Raw genomic sequence first — 15,291 nt, 5'->3', positions numbered from 1 at the left:
TAAAGGAAGGGATTTTGAAAGCAAATCTTTATACTCAGTGATTTATTAACTACTGTAATATACTGACACCATAATGCAAGCAACAAATCACAACAGCATTCTAATAAAGGGATACAGTTAAAAAGAAAAATCTGTATTGTGGCCTTGGTAGAGCTTCCACCGAAAGTATCTTAAACAAGGAAAACCTATTGGAAGCTGGGCTGCCTGGCAACCAGAGCTGGTTGCTAAGCGGCACTCTTTTAACGTGCCATCATGAATGCTAGCACAGTGAAAGAATAATTTGGTATGAACAAAAGCCTATAAAAGAGACTGGGACTTAAGTGCGTCTGGTTTACCCTCTGAGAACAATGCAGCTGCCAAACCAATCTGGAAGCTCCGACATCATTGTTCTGTAAACCTCACAATCTGCTCTGACTGCAGGAAGTGTATTTAATGGGCAACATTTTTGATCTCCCCTAAAAAGTTTGGATTTTGCCTAAGTGCTGTTGTGAGATAATTCTTCAAGATAATGATTCACCGACCAAATCCCTGAATTGAACTAGGAAATGTTATTTTAATATTGAGCTGTAATGTTTTTCTTTTGGACCATTTTAAACAAAATGAACACTTTATGGAAAATACAGTCAGTGGGGAACATTAGAATGAAATATTATGTTTAAAGAATTTTCACATTTGTCACAGAAGTAAAACCAGATATTAAAAAGTTTTTAAACTGAAAATTAACCAGCCTAAAAATGTATTTAAATCTTTTCTGTTATCACTTTCAGTCTCATACTAAAAGTATTGGTAACACTATGTAAATCTGCTCTGCTATGTAATTTTATTATAGGACTATAATGATTACATAGGGATAAAATGGTATTATCAGTTGTTTTCTTCTTATAATATTAAGCTAGATAAAACTCACTTGTACTGAGTGAATACCACACCTTTAGGTTGTGATAATTCACATAATTTATATATACTATGAAACTAAAATGTTTCCAAGTAAGCTAACGTGATTTTTAATATTAGGTATAAGTGTAAGCTTGATTTACATTACTTCATAAAATTTACACCTAATTTTGTTAGGCAAAATAACTTTTCTTTTAAAATATTCTGGCTGAACTTTTTTCACACTGACAGGCCTCTCTTCATCTTCCAGATTTCATTGGTTACCTCAAAGAAAGTTAGCCAATGTCATCTTGTACTAAGCAAGCAGTTAAATAATTTTTAGTTCCTATAAATCAACAGACTAAATATGAAATAGTACATATAATGACAAATAAGTTTAATTACCAGACCTATAAGATGCATATATCTTCTCCATTACATAATATAAATTTGAAATAACTTATTTTTATTGACCCAAATGGTAAAGATTTGGTTTTTAAAACTTTAATCTCTAAAATGTTTTCTTATTCACTTGTAATTAGTAAAAGATTGCCCTGAATGAATATGGCACTAAGAAAAATTGGCAATATTTTGAAATCCAGTCAAGAAAAAATTAAATGCTATTCTTAAAATTTAAAAGCCAACAAAAATAGTTTCATAGACTGTGGTACTTCTTAATGTAATGCAGTGTGCAAAACTTTACAAGGAATTTTTATTATAAGACATCTTAAAGAATGGTATATGATCTTAATTTTTGTTCAGTGCCTTAAAAATGACCAATATAATTTTGAAAATGATTAGCAAAGACTCCAAAAACATCACAAAATTTACTATTACATGCAAGGAAGAAAACATTTTTCTCCTTAATTTTTAAAACATGAACTTTTAAGTTTTGCCATTTACTGAAATGCAAACGCATATAAATCATCTTTAATCATCTATTAACAAGAGTCAGTCAGTTCAGTTCAGTCGTGTCTGACTCTTTGCGACCCATGAATTGCAGCACGTCAGGCCTCCCTGTCCATCACCAACTCCCAGAGTCTACCCAAACCCATGTCCATCGAGTCAGTGATGCCACCCAGCCATCTTATCCTCTGTTGTCCCCTTCTCCTCCTGCCCCCAATCCTTTCCCTCATTTCATGAAGAAGCAGCCTAGACAGTCTCATATACAAAGTAGGTCAGTGTTTATATTCCCACAGTTATCAAAAAACTCCAAGAATACAGCTTAACTTTTAGGCTCTATATCAGAGACCCATTATAACTGGACTTTATATACTATATTCATGAACACAAAAGGTACTGAGGAAACATTTAATGGTCTAAAAACAGATTTCTGCACTTACAGAGCTTTAGATTTCCTTCAAATATTGTATTGGAAATGAACAATTTTTCTTGCTGAAGGCCTAGTAAGTTAAAAAATAAAATAATATTATACGTTGAAAAAAGAACTAAAATGTCATGCAAATTTTGTTGATGATAAAGTATAAATAATTATTTTAATTGCCAAAAAGTTTTATACTAGCTGAAAGCAGATTTATGATACAACGGCTATTTACTAAAAATCTGCTGCATACACAAAGATTTCCCCATTTAGTGAGCTTTCCTTAAAGTTCTCATTAGATAACTTAGATAAGCCTTTATCTCAAATCCAGTAAAATTTTTTTTTATATTCTAAAGAGCATCATATTAATCAGGAATATTAGACCATAAACTTGTTAAATCAAATTGTTTGTAACATCAGAGTTACAATGTCATAAAGTGGGATCTGATTGTTATCGAAATGATAATAGTAGGAGAACAATGAAAATAAAATAATGAATATGTAATAAATACCTACTGCTGTAGTCTCTGTGTATTTAATTCCCATTGTATTTCAGTGAGTGCTGTTGTCTGCATCCCTCTAGCTAACAAAAGAAGGATGTCCCTTTGAACAGATTGGTTAATGCTCTGGGGCAACAGATGTCTACTGGGACTGCAGGAGGCCAGCAACTGGTGGCCTGCCCATCTTCCGAAAACTTTCAATAGACTTACGCATATGCTTACACAATAGGGCATGTGGGAGAAGTGAAGACCTCCTTTTAACCCTTTATGCTCTTTCTTTCCCTCCCAACTGATAGATGAAAGTCTTTGTCTCCTCCCTTCCCCATTACAGATCTCTTGAAAGCAACAGTTCTCTAAGTGACATATTCAATCTCATATCTAAAACTAATGCAAGCAAAAAAAAAAAAAAAAAAATTAAAAAGGTGGGAAGAAACTCATGAAACTATACATGAGTACTGAAACTGCTGACAAAGCAACTGAATGCTTAATCATCATAATTAAAACAAGATGAAACATCTAATAGTAATCCATCTCCCCAAGCTAGATTTTTAAGACAATGGAAAAATCTATCAAACCTTACTATCATTTTGCAGCATCTAGGTCTAACAGTGACACCTTAAGGAAACTAGGAATGTGACAAGAAGATAAAATCTAAATTCACTGTTTATCAAAATACCATAACATTTTAACTTATCTTTAAGTACAAATGCTTACTTACATGCCTACTGTCTTGCAAATGTTTATGAAACTAAGTAATCATTTATATAACTGCAGAATATAAAAATGTAAAAAGTCTGTTCACAGACATGTTTTACAGAAAGAATTAAATTTTCTGGTATTTTGGCACTATGTAACAATTTGTAGCCTTTCATCTGTGGTGCATTCTGTCCTTAACAGAGTTCAAAGTAATATTCTGAATATTTAGCAAAGTTTAACTTCCAAGGCATTAAGTAGCCCATATACTCACGTTCACAGGAAAATACAAAGACATTGGCTTCTGTAGCAGCTTCAGGAGTAACTCCTTAACACAATTTTAGCTGCAGACTTCCAGGCAGGCAAGAAGAACAATGAATGAGTGAACAGATGGAATGGCAATGTCTTTGCTTAACCTATTACCGAGTGGAGTAACAGCCAATCGCAGGCCAGAAAGCTCACAATCAGTCGGCCAGGCAGATGCAAGCCAACCTCAGCACCCTGCGTCAGGTCCGCAGGTTTCTAAGATAAGCAAGTTGATGTCATTCTTGGGTCTGCCCCGGGCAGCCTGTGTATTAACGAGGGGGTGTGCGGCAACAATAGGCCATACAAAGCTGACTAGCAGGCAGCTGCTCTCGGAGAGCAGTCATTAGGGAGCAGGCTGCCAACAAGAGACACCTGGCTTGGGCAGGCTTCAGCCTTTCCTCCTTGTTTTTAAACAAAACAAAGAAAACAATTATATTTTAAAGTAGTAAAAGTTGCCTGTTTCCTCAAAGTTGAGGCTATCCTCTAGTCTTTTCGTTTTTCGGTTCTGAGAAAAAAAGAAAATGAGGTGTGTCAAAGTAGTAATTAACTACTGCAGTAACCCCTTTTCTTTAAGAATGATTTACAGCGGAAATGAGACAGAGGTTAGAGTAGAACTACTTCCCTGGAAATACTAGGGAATATAAAATATTTGTAAGTATTGGTTGATTTGTTGCAAGACAATAAAGCAAACATGATGAAAGTAAGATTGCAAAAGAAAAAGGTTTAAGAGCTTATAGACAGAACTGATTTTTAAAAGTTCATTAGAAGTACAGTGTAGTAAGATAAAGCAAGTCTGGTCCAACTTTGTGCCAAGTGAGTCATCTAAGCTGAATACTTAGACAAAACTATTTAATTTCAATCTAAAACCACCAAAATGACCCACTTTATGTCAAATAGTGTAAAATTATTTTGTTATCGAAACTAATCACGTAATTAAAGAAAAATCTTTCATTATGTTTTAATATACAACATGATGTTATGTGTTGTATTTGTATTTCATAAAATTTGTAAGATGTATAAATTTCAGTTCAGGAACAAGTTACAAAGAAGTTATTTACAAAGAAGAAACACTGTAATATTTCTAAAGGGGACCAAGTATACAAAAATCATCCCTGTCAGTGAGGAAGCTTGTTATCCTGATTTATTTCAAAGATAGCCAGACTCTTTTTATAATGTTATGGACTATCTGCTTTTGAGAGCTGCATAAATTATATCTTGAGTGGTCTCTGATTATGAAAATTCATCAAAATTTAAACACCATCAGGGGTTGTGAGAATATTTCCCTACTAAACAATATCTAGAGCTGTCCTACTACTTGTTTATGTGACGCGGAACACACGCGCGCACACACACACACACACACACACACACACACACACACACACACACACACACACACCCACACACACCCACACACACACACACACCCTCTTTTATTCCAGTGCAAATTAGAAGAGTGAAGGCAGAAAGCTCCTCTTAAAATACAATCTTCTGATATAAGCTCATTTAAGCAGAGGTTAGGCTTTCCCATTATATAATCAAGCACTCTACAGGTATAAAATTTGGCTAAAGCACCCCAAACAATCTCAAACAATCTAAAGCAATCTCTCTTTTCACACACAAATATAGACACTACTCACAAGACCAGCTGAGAAAACTTAGAAAAAAGTTAATATTGGCTGGGACTCTTGCGCTTGTCTTTATTGTGCTCAGTCAAATGTAAGTCAGATAGACGCTTTCTGTTTACAAAATAAGAGGAAAATATACTCTATACGGTTAAAATTTTTCAGTTACCTCACCAAAAACATTCCGTATGCCTACTAAAAGCCTAAAAATTATTGGTATTTCCAGAAAGAAAGCTAATATATGAAGTACGGTATTTGTAGGTCATTGTTTGTCTATAGACATTTTTCCTCAAAAAGAACTTAATATTCCATGGAAGTATGTCATTCCAAAAATGTTAGAAAATTTTTAAATTTTTGGAAATATTTTTAAACTAAATGTAATGATTAGATTCTAAGTATCAAACTAATTTCTAAAGGAAGAACTATTCTTTTTCTACTATTTCTACCATTTCTACCATTACAGCAATGTTTTTGCAACCGTTACACCCATGGCCTAATTTCATACAGCCACTAGAGATCAATATAAAGCATTTCTAATGTTTATTACAAATTACGAAGTGAATTTCATAGAGTTCAAATTTTATGTCTTGGGTAAGCATATGAACATCACAGGAATCAAAAAAGTTAGAATTTTATCTTTTTTTGGTGATGTGGTGGTACTTTTTAAAAAAAAATCTCATGAATAAAAGGTAAGAAAGATAAATCAAGGCCACGAGTATGGTTAGTAAATAGACTTTTCGTAAAACTAAATTTGATTAAACAAGATGAAGATAAAAAATATAACATATATTCATGCAAAGTTGTTAACGACTAAAACCAAATAAAACTCTACAGTCAGCTATGTACTGACTAGAGATAGTGAGGTCAATATTTATGAATTTACATTGAACCCTTTTCCCTTTTGTATATAAAAAAGACACTCCTTAGTATGAACAGACAGTCCCTCTTTCCCTTGGACTTTCTTTCTTCTCTTTTTTCCCCATTGCTACTATAGTTACTACTTTATAGCTTTAATTCAGGAGGAGGAGGGATCTTCTCACTAATTCCTGCCAGTGTGAACACAAAGAATGAGAGAAAACTACCCACAAGCTCAGCGGGAAGCCTGATCCCTAGCACTGGATTAAGCTTTTTTGCAAACAGCAAATAAAGGCAGTGATCTGAAAAAGCTAATCAGATCCTGCTGTGGTATTTAGACGATGTTGGTTGCTAGTACTGGATAACTTGATAAGCACATTAAAACATCTGTCGGTGAAAAGAGGCCCTCCCCTGCCTTTCTGAGTCACATGGCCCGGCCCACTCCCAGTTGCAGAGAAAATGCAAACAGCTGTACTAGGCTGCCCGGATCACTGCAGTACCTACTGAGCGCAGGGTGCAGTGACTGACTGTGGCTTCAGCAATAACACTAAAATCTGTCAGTGTCAGAGGCTTTTCTAACATCTGAAAATTCAACTGTTTGCTGAGGTATGAATGTGAAACACGTGGGTTGTCACGCTGGTGTTGGCATCAATTCTCTTTGTCAGGGGTGATCCAAACGGGCTTCCTGGTCCCTTTCTCCTACTATGGATTTGTTCTCCTTCAATCTACAATCTCTTTTGATCCTCACACCACCACCATCGAAATAAGATTATTAATTCAAATCTTCCCAATTGCCCCCAGAGGTTTGAAAGATTAAATTTAACAAAAAACTCTTACCAGTCTGATTAAACAACAACAAGAAGCAACTAACCAAAAACCTAACTTCTGTCCCTGGTGTAAAAGAATGGAGCAAAATCAATCAGGGACTACTCTCTAACCTATGAGAGTTATTATATATGTAGTAAGTCAGATGAGCATGACAGACCCTTACTATATTTCATTTCCTTAGGCTTAGATTACTTTTGTTTCTTAATTTATCTCCTTCCTTCAATACTCCCTAAGTACATCCCTGCCAAAGTAATTTTCACTGACACCACTCTTAGGTTTAAAAAAAAATCTCAGCAGTAGATCACATCTCTTGTCCTCTGAGGTGTTCTCAAGATTCCCCTTACAGTGGGGGCCCCTCTAAGCCCTGTCATCTTATTTCCCACTTCAATTAAGGTGAAGTCACAGACGCTGAAACAACGGCTCCTTCACACGTGTTCTCTTGCATAGCCTCACTTACCCAGATCATCTTTGTTATTCTAATTCCAGCTCAAGGCTTACTTTTCCATAAAATCTTCTTGGACCAGTCCAGTTTTTTACTGAATTTCTATAACATGAGTAGTCTGTACTGCACAATATAGCATTTACTTATGAACCAGGCTGTAAGCTCCTTGAGGGCAGATCCATTTAATCTTCCATAATCCATACAGAAAAAAAAACGTACATGGTACCCAGCAATGTGTTGCTCTCTAGAAGACATCTGACTGAAAAGTAGGGCCAGTAAAGAAACGAGCTCCTGCAAATCTGAATGCGGGCATTCACATGAACAACATGCTCCCTGCTAGCTTTTATTTCTCTTGGTGAACAGGGGGAGCTTATCCAAGAGCCCGCGGTGATCTGCAGGGTTTCTACAGCCCTGGCTCTGCCATGAGGGCTGCTTGCAATATTCAGGGCAGCTGTGCAACTGAGTAATAGGCTCAGGCCTGGCAGGCACGAGAAGCCCCTTCTTGGTCTCCTTCTCTGGCTCCACCTTCCTGAGTAGAGAGGCATCCCTTGGAGTTACACTCGCCTCCTACCCCTCACCTGGGGAAGGGGGTCTGTGTCAGCCAAGCGCCCCTCCCTCTGTACACTGCCCTTGGGGTCTGCCCTGGTGCAGACGGCACAGAGTTGCTTTGCTCTCCAGTGCTGCCTGAGATTGAGTGATTAAATCTTTCTAATGTGCGGGTTCAATGTTACTAAGCCCTTTATGCTCTGCTCCTAAGTCATGCTCTGCAATAGCTTCATCAACAAGAGATGCTGCTTTTATGTCCATCTGCCTGGCTCCTTTGTCTATTTCTCAGTTGGTTCAGAACTAAGACAGGAAAAAAACAATATTCAATAATGTTTTGTGATAAAGAGCTACTAAGGAAAAAAAAAAAGGTGATGAAAAGACTTACATAAATTAACTCTGAACAGATCACTTTAAAAATACTATGAAGGGATAAAGTTAAAAAATAAACAATTCTGTAAGAAAGAAAGATAATGCTTCCCCAAGTCAAAATTCTTAGGGTTTCACTATAAGAATACCTCAGCGCCCTATCACTAAGAGAAGATAACTCTTGATTCTCTTTGTGGTTCAGAGACAAATAGTAAATCCACAAAGTAGTATTTCTTCTCAGTGATCTAAAAACAAAAAAACTTTTCTATAGTCACTTTAAGTGACAATATAGCCCATATCCTAAGACTTCAAATATTTCCTAATGACTAGCTTCCCATTTAGTTTTTTTGTTTTTGGCTGTGCGGCTTGACTTGTGGGATTGAAGTTTCCGGACCAGAGGTCAAACTTGGGCCCACAGCAGTTAACAGCACGTGTCCTCACCACTGGCTGGCCAGGCAATTCTCTCTCCTAAGCCCCGCAACCTCCACTTCACATTTTTTAAAAATTCAAGTCAACAAGCAAGTTTTTTAAAAAGGTGATCTTCAATTCTTATAGAACTTGCAAATACTCAAGGAATGAGAGGTTTTAGTAGAGCTCAGGGAACACAAATGAACCCAAAATGATGTACTAGGTTGCTAAGGCAGCTGGGTGGGGAGCAGGAGAGAGAAAACTCCTGAGGGAAAAAGGACCTGTATGATTTTAAAAGAAGTGTGAGGCACATGATATCATCCATGTTAACAAAACACACAGTTGTATTAAGTACCACTGAAACTGAGGAAAAGCTGACGCAAACTGTATAATTTTGTATAATGTTTATATAAGACATATTCTCTGCATTATAACACAACTGGGTGGTGTATGTGGCACCTTATCTCTGACAGTAATGATAGTAACATTTACAACATCCCTCTCAAGGCCTAGTCTCTCCTGACCCCACAGCAGGTACCTCCCACTTCCCACCCACACGTGGTCACTGGTGCACATTCATTTCAGCTCAGAGTATGTATACAAGCTAAGCTTGGCACAGGTCTTTTCTTTTTTAGGTGGTAAGTAACTATTTAGCAAACTAATTCAAAACCGCTTGACCAAAAGTTTAAAAGTGAAATTGACAGACTCAGACTATAAGGAATAACCATATCAGTCAGAATTAAAAGAGGACTCTATCACTAGGGGTCTCTGTTCTTGTTAATGATCTAGAAGATAGTGTAATAGGACATTAAACATAAAGGAACTCAGGAAAAAATAAAATGTAGCTTACAGCAAATAACATAAAAGGAGTTGCAAACCAACTACAACCCAATTAAAGTTCTTTGCTAATTGTAAGTTCGATCTAAATATAAATTCTTACTAATAATCAAGACAGTCGTTTCTTACACACTAATTCCTATAAGATGAGAAATGAAATGCTTGAGTTAGTATTTCCAATGGTACTACTGGTTTTAGCTAATTGTCCTAGTGTGCAAGAAACTGAAAAACTCTGAGAGGTTACGTTAGAAAATGCTCACTAAGATTAGCACAGAAGTTCATAACACAATTTTTTCTTTATAGGGTTCTATTCATATCAGAAGATGATACAGTAATTTACATTAAATTTAGAATTCTGAGCATTTAGGACAAGATTCCTTCTAAATGCAAATCACCAAATACTATAAGTTAAATCTAGACTATGAATCATCCTGAACAGCTGCCAAATCAATTCAACCATAAACTCTAAGAGACCAAAGATTCTTGTATTTCGTTTTCTGCTGTATCTCCAGCACTAGCAGAGTGCCTACAGGTGCTTAATAAATATGTGCTAAATTACAGCATTTCAATAACTGGGCCAAACATCTCTTTACCAGATTTATTTGTTCTTTACTTCCCTTCATATAACCTGCACTCCAGCCAAACACGAGGATTTAAAGCAGTAGCTCTCTCAATGTGGTTGCACACTGGAATCATCTGAGCAGATTTAAAATACACTGGCATGAGCTTCATCCCGAGAGATGTTTACTTTTTTTGGTCTGGGTGAAGCATGGCCATAGGCCTGGTGATTCTAACGTACCACCAAGTTTAAGAACACTGACTTAAAGATTTCTCCTAAAATACCTTTCTCCATAGCTTCACAGGTTAAAATCTCACCTATTGGTATTGAAGGTTCCCAATTCCACCTTGAAACCTTTCCCAGAACACTGTTAAACTCATATTTGGATTATCTGAGTATTGCACAGGGCCTGGCATATGGTTGGGACTTGATAAATGTCTCAGTGTCTGGGGGCATGGCACCTAGTGGAAACACAGTAAATACTTATTGGAAGAATGATGTGTAGTTGGTCCTCATTGTTTGCAGATTCTGTACTTGCAAACTTGCCTACTCACGGACATCTATTTACCCCCAAATCAATCTCTGCAGCGCTTCACAGTCATTCCACAACCATGTGCGTGTGCAGAGAGGCGAAAAATCTGAGTTGCCAGAAGCACACATTCCAGCTGAGGCTGAGCAAATCCCTCATGTTGAAACAAGTGTCCTAAAAAGGACTAGTTAGCTCTATGATTTTCACATTTTTGTGCTTTGTTGGTGAATTTGCTGTTTAAATGGGCCCCAAGTCTAGAGCTGAAGTGCTAAGTGCAATAAAGATACGATGTGTCTTGTGAAGAAATACGCATGTTAGGTAAGCTTTGTTCAGGTACCAGTTACAGAGCCGTTATAGGTTGCGAGTTCAATGTTAATGAATCAACAGTGTATACTTAATCAAGCGTCTCTAAACAGTGTTTAGCTTCCCTGGTGGCTGAGACAGTAAAGCGTCTGCCTGCAATGCAGGAGACCTGGGTTTGATCCCTGGGTTGGGAAGATCCCCTGGAGAAGGAAATGACAACCCACTCCAGTACTCTTGCCTGGAAAAATTCCATGGATGGAGAAGCCTGGTGCAGGCTACAGTCCATGGGCTGCAAAGAGTCGGACATGACTGAGTGACTTCGCTTTCACTTTTTCAAACATGTACAGTAAGGTTATGGATTGATTGGTCCATGAAAATGTTCTGACAGGAGGCTTGCGGGAACCTAATCTTGTATTTCCTCAGGAGCAATGGTTCAGTATTTGTAGTAACTTCATAGAACATAACTACAGTTGACCCTGGAACAACACTGGGTTTGAAATGCATGCATCCACAAGACTATGTGATTCTGGGATGGCTGATCCGGGGGTGTGGAACCCTGGATCCTGAGGGCCGACTGAAGTTATAGAAGAATTTCTGACTGCACAGACGGTAGGTGGTGTCCCTACTGCCTGTGATGTTCAAGGACAGACTGTTCAAGGAAAAACAAGATTGACTGTAATTTCACTCTCTCCTCAGAATTCTTAGTGACCATACCGGTAATTTTTAATGCCAGTGTCATTTGGCAAATGGGTACCTCTTAGGTGCCAGGTCCTGGGGATACGGCAGGAACAAAGCCAGTCCCTTCTATCACCAAGTTCACAGAGGGGGAGGATGCAAACAATAGATACTACAGAGAAACTTTTAATCAGGGAAGGCTTCTCTGATAAGGTGGTATCTGTGCAGATACCGAAATGAGGTGGAAGGAAGGTAACAGGCGGAGGCAGGGCTAAGTACAAAGCTCTGAGATGAAAGCGTGTTCACGGGACAGCAAGGTGGCCTCTGTGACTGGTGGCAGATGAGCAAGGGGAGGAGTCAGAATGTGAGGTCAGGAAGGCAGGTCCAGGGAAGCCCCATCAGGAAGAGCTTTGAAGGCCAATGCTTCTCAAAACTTCACACACCATTTGAATCATAGGAGAATCTTGTGCATGTATGTGCTTCCAGATACTTAAGAACTGCTTTGACAAGTTTCAACCAAAAAGCTAATGGGAGTTTGATGGAGAGTGTGTTGCAGTAATACTTGCTTAAAAAGCATGAAAGATTATATTGTTTAATCAGGAATAATTTATTGAAATTTCCTCTCTCAATATAGTTCCCTAGATTTCTTTGTAGGGGGCTTATACATTTCTTTTTAAACTTGTCTTAAAATATTTTGCTTTTGTTCTTGCTATGAATGGTGTTTTTTCCCCTTCCCTCATATTTTCTAACTAGTTATTGTTGGTGTCTAAAAAAATAATTATTTTATTCTCATATATGAAACTTTAGTGAATGAGGTATCTCAGGGAACTCAATGTTTCTATTAGTGCTTCACTGAGGCTCTTGTGTTTTCCAAGGAATATATAATAATGTAAAATCATCAGACTGCCTCTTTCTTACCAATTTTTATATCTGTTGCCCCATATTTTTGTCTAATTACATTGTAATGTTAACAGTGATTATTTTGTGTTGTTCCTGATATTAAGAGGATGAGATGGTTGGATGGCATCACCGACCCAGTGGACATGAGTTTGGGTAAACTCTGGGAAGTGGTGATGGACAGGGAGGCCTGGCGTGCTGTGGTTCATAGGGTTGCAAAGAGTCGGACATGACTGAGCGACTGAACTGAACTGAACTGATATTAATAGGAATGTCTTTAGTGTTTTACTATCAAGCATTATACTTAGCACACAGCACATCACACTGATGGCTGGTTAGGTTGTACATACACATACATACAAAACATACTTTTATATCATGTTGGGCATATTTACCTCTTCATGCTTCAGCTGTAAATAAATAGTTGTTTTGAGATTTAATGAGTTAATACATACAAAACACTTAACACTGGAACAGTGCCAGGCACAAAGTAAGAATGCAATAAGTGCTACCTATATGTAGTTATATGTATATAGAGCTATACATTTACATATCACACAATATGTAGCCTTTAGAAAGTTCTTTATAGAAGTATGCTTTCCTTCTACATGAAAGATTTAGGAAAAAAAATTAAAAATGTGGATTGCATTAATATGTTATATTAAGATGATCATAATCATCTTTGAGTTACTAATATTGTGAACTAAATTAACAGATTTACTAATATCAAAACATTTTGGAGAATTATATATGTTGATACTTCCCTATGAATTTTTACATCAATAATCATAAGACTGGCTTGTTAGTTTTTTTCTTTTTTACTTACTTGCTTTGCCACATTTGGGTACCACGGTTTTGCTAATGTTAGAAAAGGGATATAGTATCCTACCTGAACTCCTTCTCAGTGACAAAGTAATTGCCCCACGTACCAAAGGGAACTAGACTAGACTGGGCCATGTGTTCCTATATATGCACCACTACTTCTAATATCTAATTTACTGGTATTCTGAAACCTGTGACCTGACCCTTTACTATAAATTCTAGGACAGAGCTTATTCCAGCATGGTGTTCACAGAAAACAGGATGAGCAAGAGAGAGATCTTCTAACGTAATGGCCATAAGAACTGACACCATAACACACCCTCTCCCAGAAAGGATCCAAATATCCTGGACAAATGACACAACCGCTCCGTGTCTCCGTCTCCTCAACCATAAAACAGGAATAACAACACCACCAAGAGCACAGAGTTGTAATAAATATATAATAACTGGGAACAGTGCTTGCATGCGTACGTACTGAGTCACTTCAGTCACGTCCAACTCTGTGCATGGCGCTACCAGGCTCCTCTGTCCATGGGATTCTCCAGGCAAGAATGACAACAACTGGAATGAGTTGCCATGCCTTTCTCCAGGGGATCTTCCTGATCCAGGGATCGAAAAATAGTGCTTGGCACATAGTAAATATTAATTCTTATCTTAAAAGTTTATCCTGAAAGTGAAACTTCAGTACAAAACATAGATAACCTGATTTTCATTATTTTATGTTTTCATTAACATAATTCTAAAGTTCTGCCTTTGTTCATGATCTCACAATATGAATTTTGTTAAATTAATAGAATAATTTAGAACAATGTTTCTCAGAGGGAAAGGGGAATAACATTTAGTTTGGAAAAGCCAAAAACCTTTTTGAAAAAAGTTTTTCTTTTTTAGAAGAAAAGCAATTCAAGATTTAAGTGTCATGGAATACTTTGGCTAATAAGGATAATTAGAAGACAATGGTATCAATAAATACGAATATATATGGTGGCACATCATAACTAGACTTATCTTGGTGATTATTTTGAGAAGTATAGAAATTCCAAACCACAATGATGTGTAACAGGAACTAACATTGTGTTGTAGGTCAATTATACTTCAAAGCAAACAAACAAACAAAAAAAATAGAAAAAGACAGATCAGATTTGTGGTTATTAGGGGCAGGGGTAGGGGAAGGCAGTAAAAAGGTACAAACTTCCAGTTATAAGATAAAAAAGTACTAGGGATGCAATGTACAACATTATAAATATAAATAACACTGCTGTACATTATATATAAAAGTTTAGAGTAAATCCTAAGAGTTCTCATCACAAGGAAGAATACTTTTTCTATTTCTTTAATTTTGTATCTATATGAGATGATAGATGTTTACTAAACTTATTGTAATAATCATCTCATGATGTATGTAAGTCAAATCTCTGCTGTAAACCTTAAATGTATACAGTGCTACAACAATTATATCTTGATAAAACTGGAAGAAAAAAATATTCCAAAAAAAGAAGGTAATGGTAAAAAGCTTACTAAGGAATATGAGTATAAAAATGGCTGAGGGACCTCCTTGGTGGTCCAGTGGTAAAGAATCCACTTGCCAGTGCAGGGAACATGGGTTCAATCCCTGGTCTGGGAAGATTCCACATGTCTTGGGGCAACTAAACCCATGCGCCAGAATTACTGAAGCCCACACACCTAGAGCCCATGCTCTGCAACAAGAGAAGCCACTGCAATGAGAAGCCCACTCATTGCAACTAGACAGTAGCTGCCATTCGCCACAACTAGAGAAAGCCCGTGTGCAGCGACAAAGACCCAGTGCAGTCAAAAATGAATAATAAAAATTTTTTTAATGGCTGGGATGAGGGAAAACAAGGCAGAAATAAAGACATCTATTTCCTGTTTTTTTTAAAAAAGACTGGCA

General features: G+C 37.0%; 1 protein-coding gene across 5 annotated transcripts in view; it reads right to left on the bottom strand.

Moving 5' to 3' along the window:
- The window catches only part of ZC3H12C (zinc finger CCCH-type containing 12C), a 72,865-nt gene that overhangs the window by 36,980 nt on the left and 20,594 nt on the right, over positions 1–15,291 (bottom strand). The window contains exon 3 of one of the 5 annotated variants that reach the window (XM_043898710.1): positions 2,217–2,276. The exons of 3 other annotated variants lie outside the window; for them this stretch is intronic. Coding sequence is in view for 1 of the 2 variants with exons in the window: in XM_043898692.1 (XP_043754627.1) it covers positions 3,662–3,685 (24 nt within the window). In the remaining variant the exon portion in view is untranslated. Of the gene's footprint in view, positions 1–2,216; positions 2,277–3,661; positions 5,052–15,291 lie in introns of those variants that run through there. One more of the 5 variants, XM_043898692.1, reaches the window with a different exon arrangement.

The sequence above is a fragment of the Cervus elaphus genome, chromosome 1, assembly GCF_910594005.1.
Source record: "Cervus elaphus chromosome 1, mCerEla1.1, whole genome shotgun sequence".
NCBI classification, from domain to species: Eukaryota; Metazoa; Chordata; class Mammalia; order Artiodactyla; family Cervidae; genus Cervus; species Cervus elaphus.
This window is presented reverse-complemented; position numbering and strand designations above follow the sequence as displayed.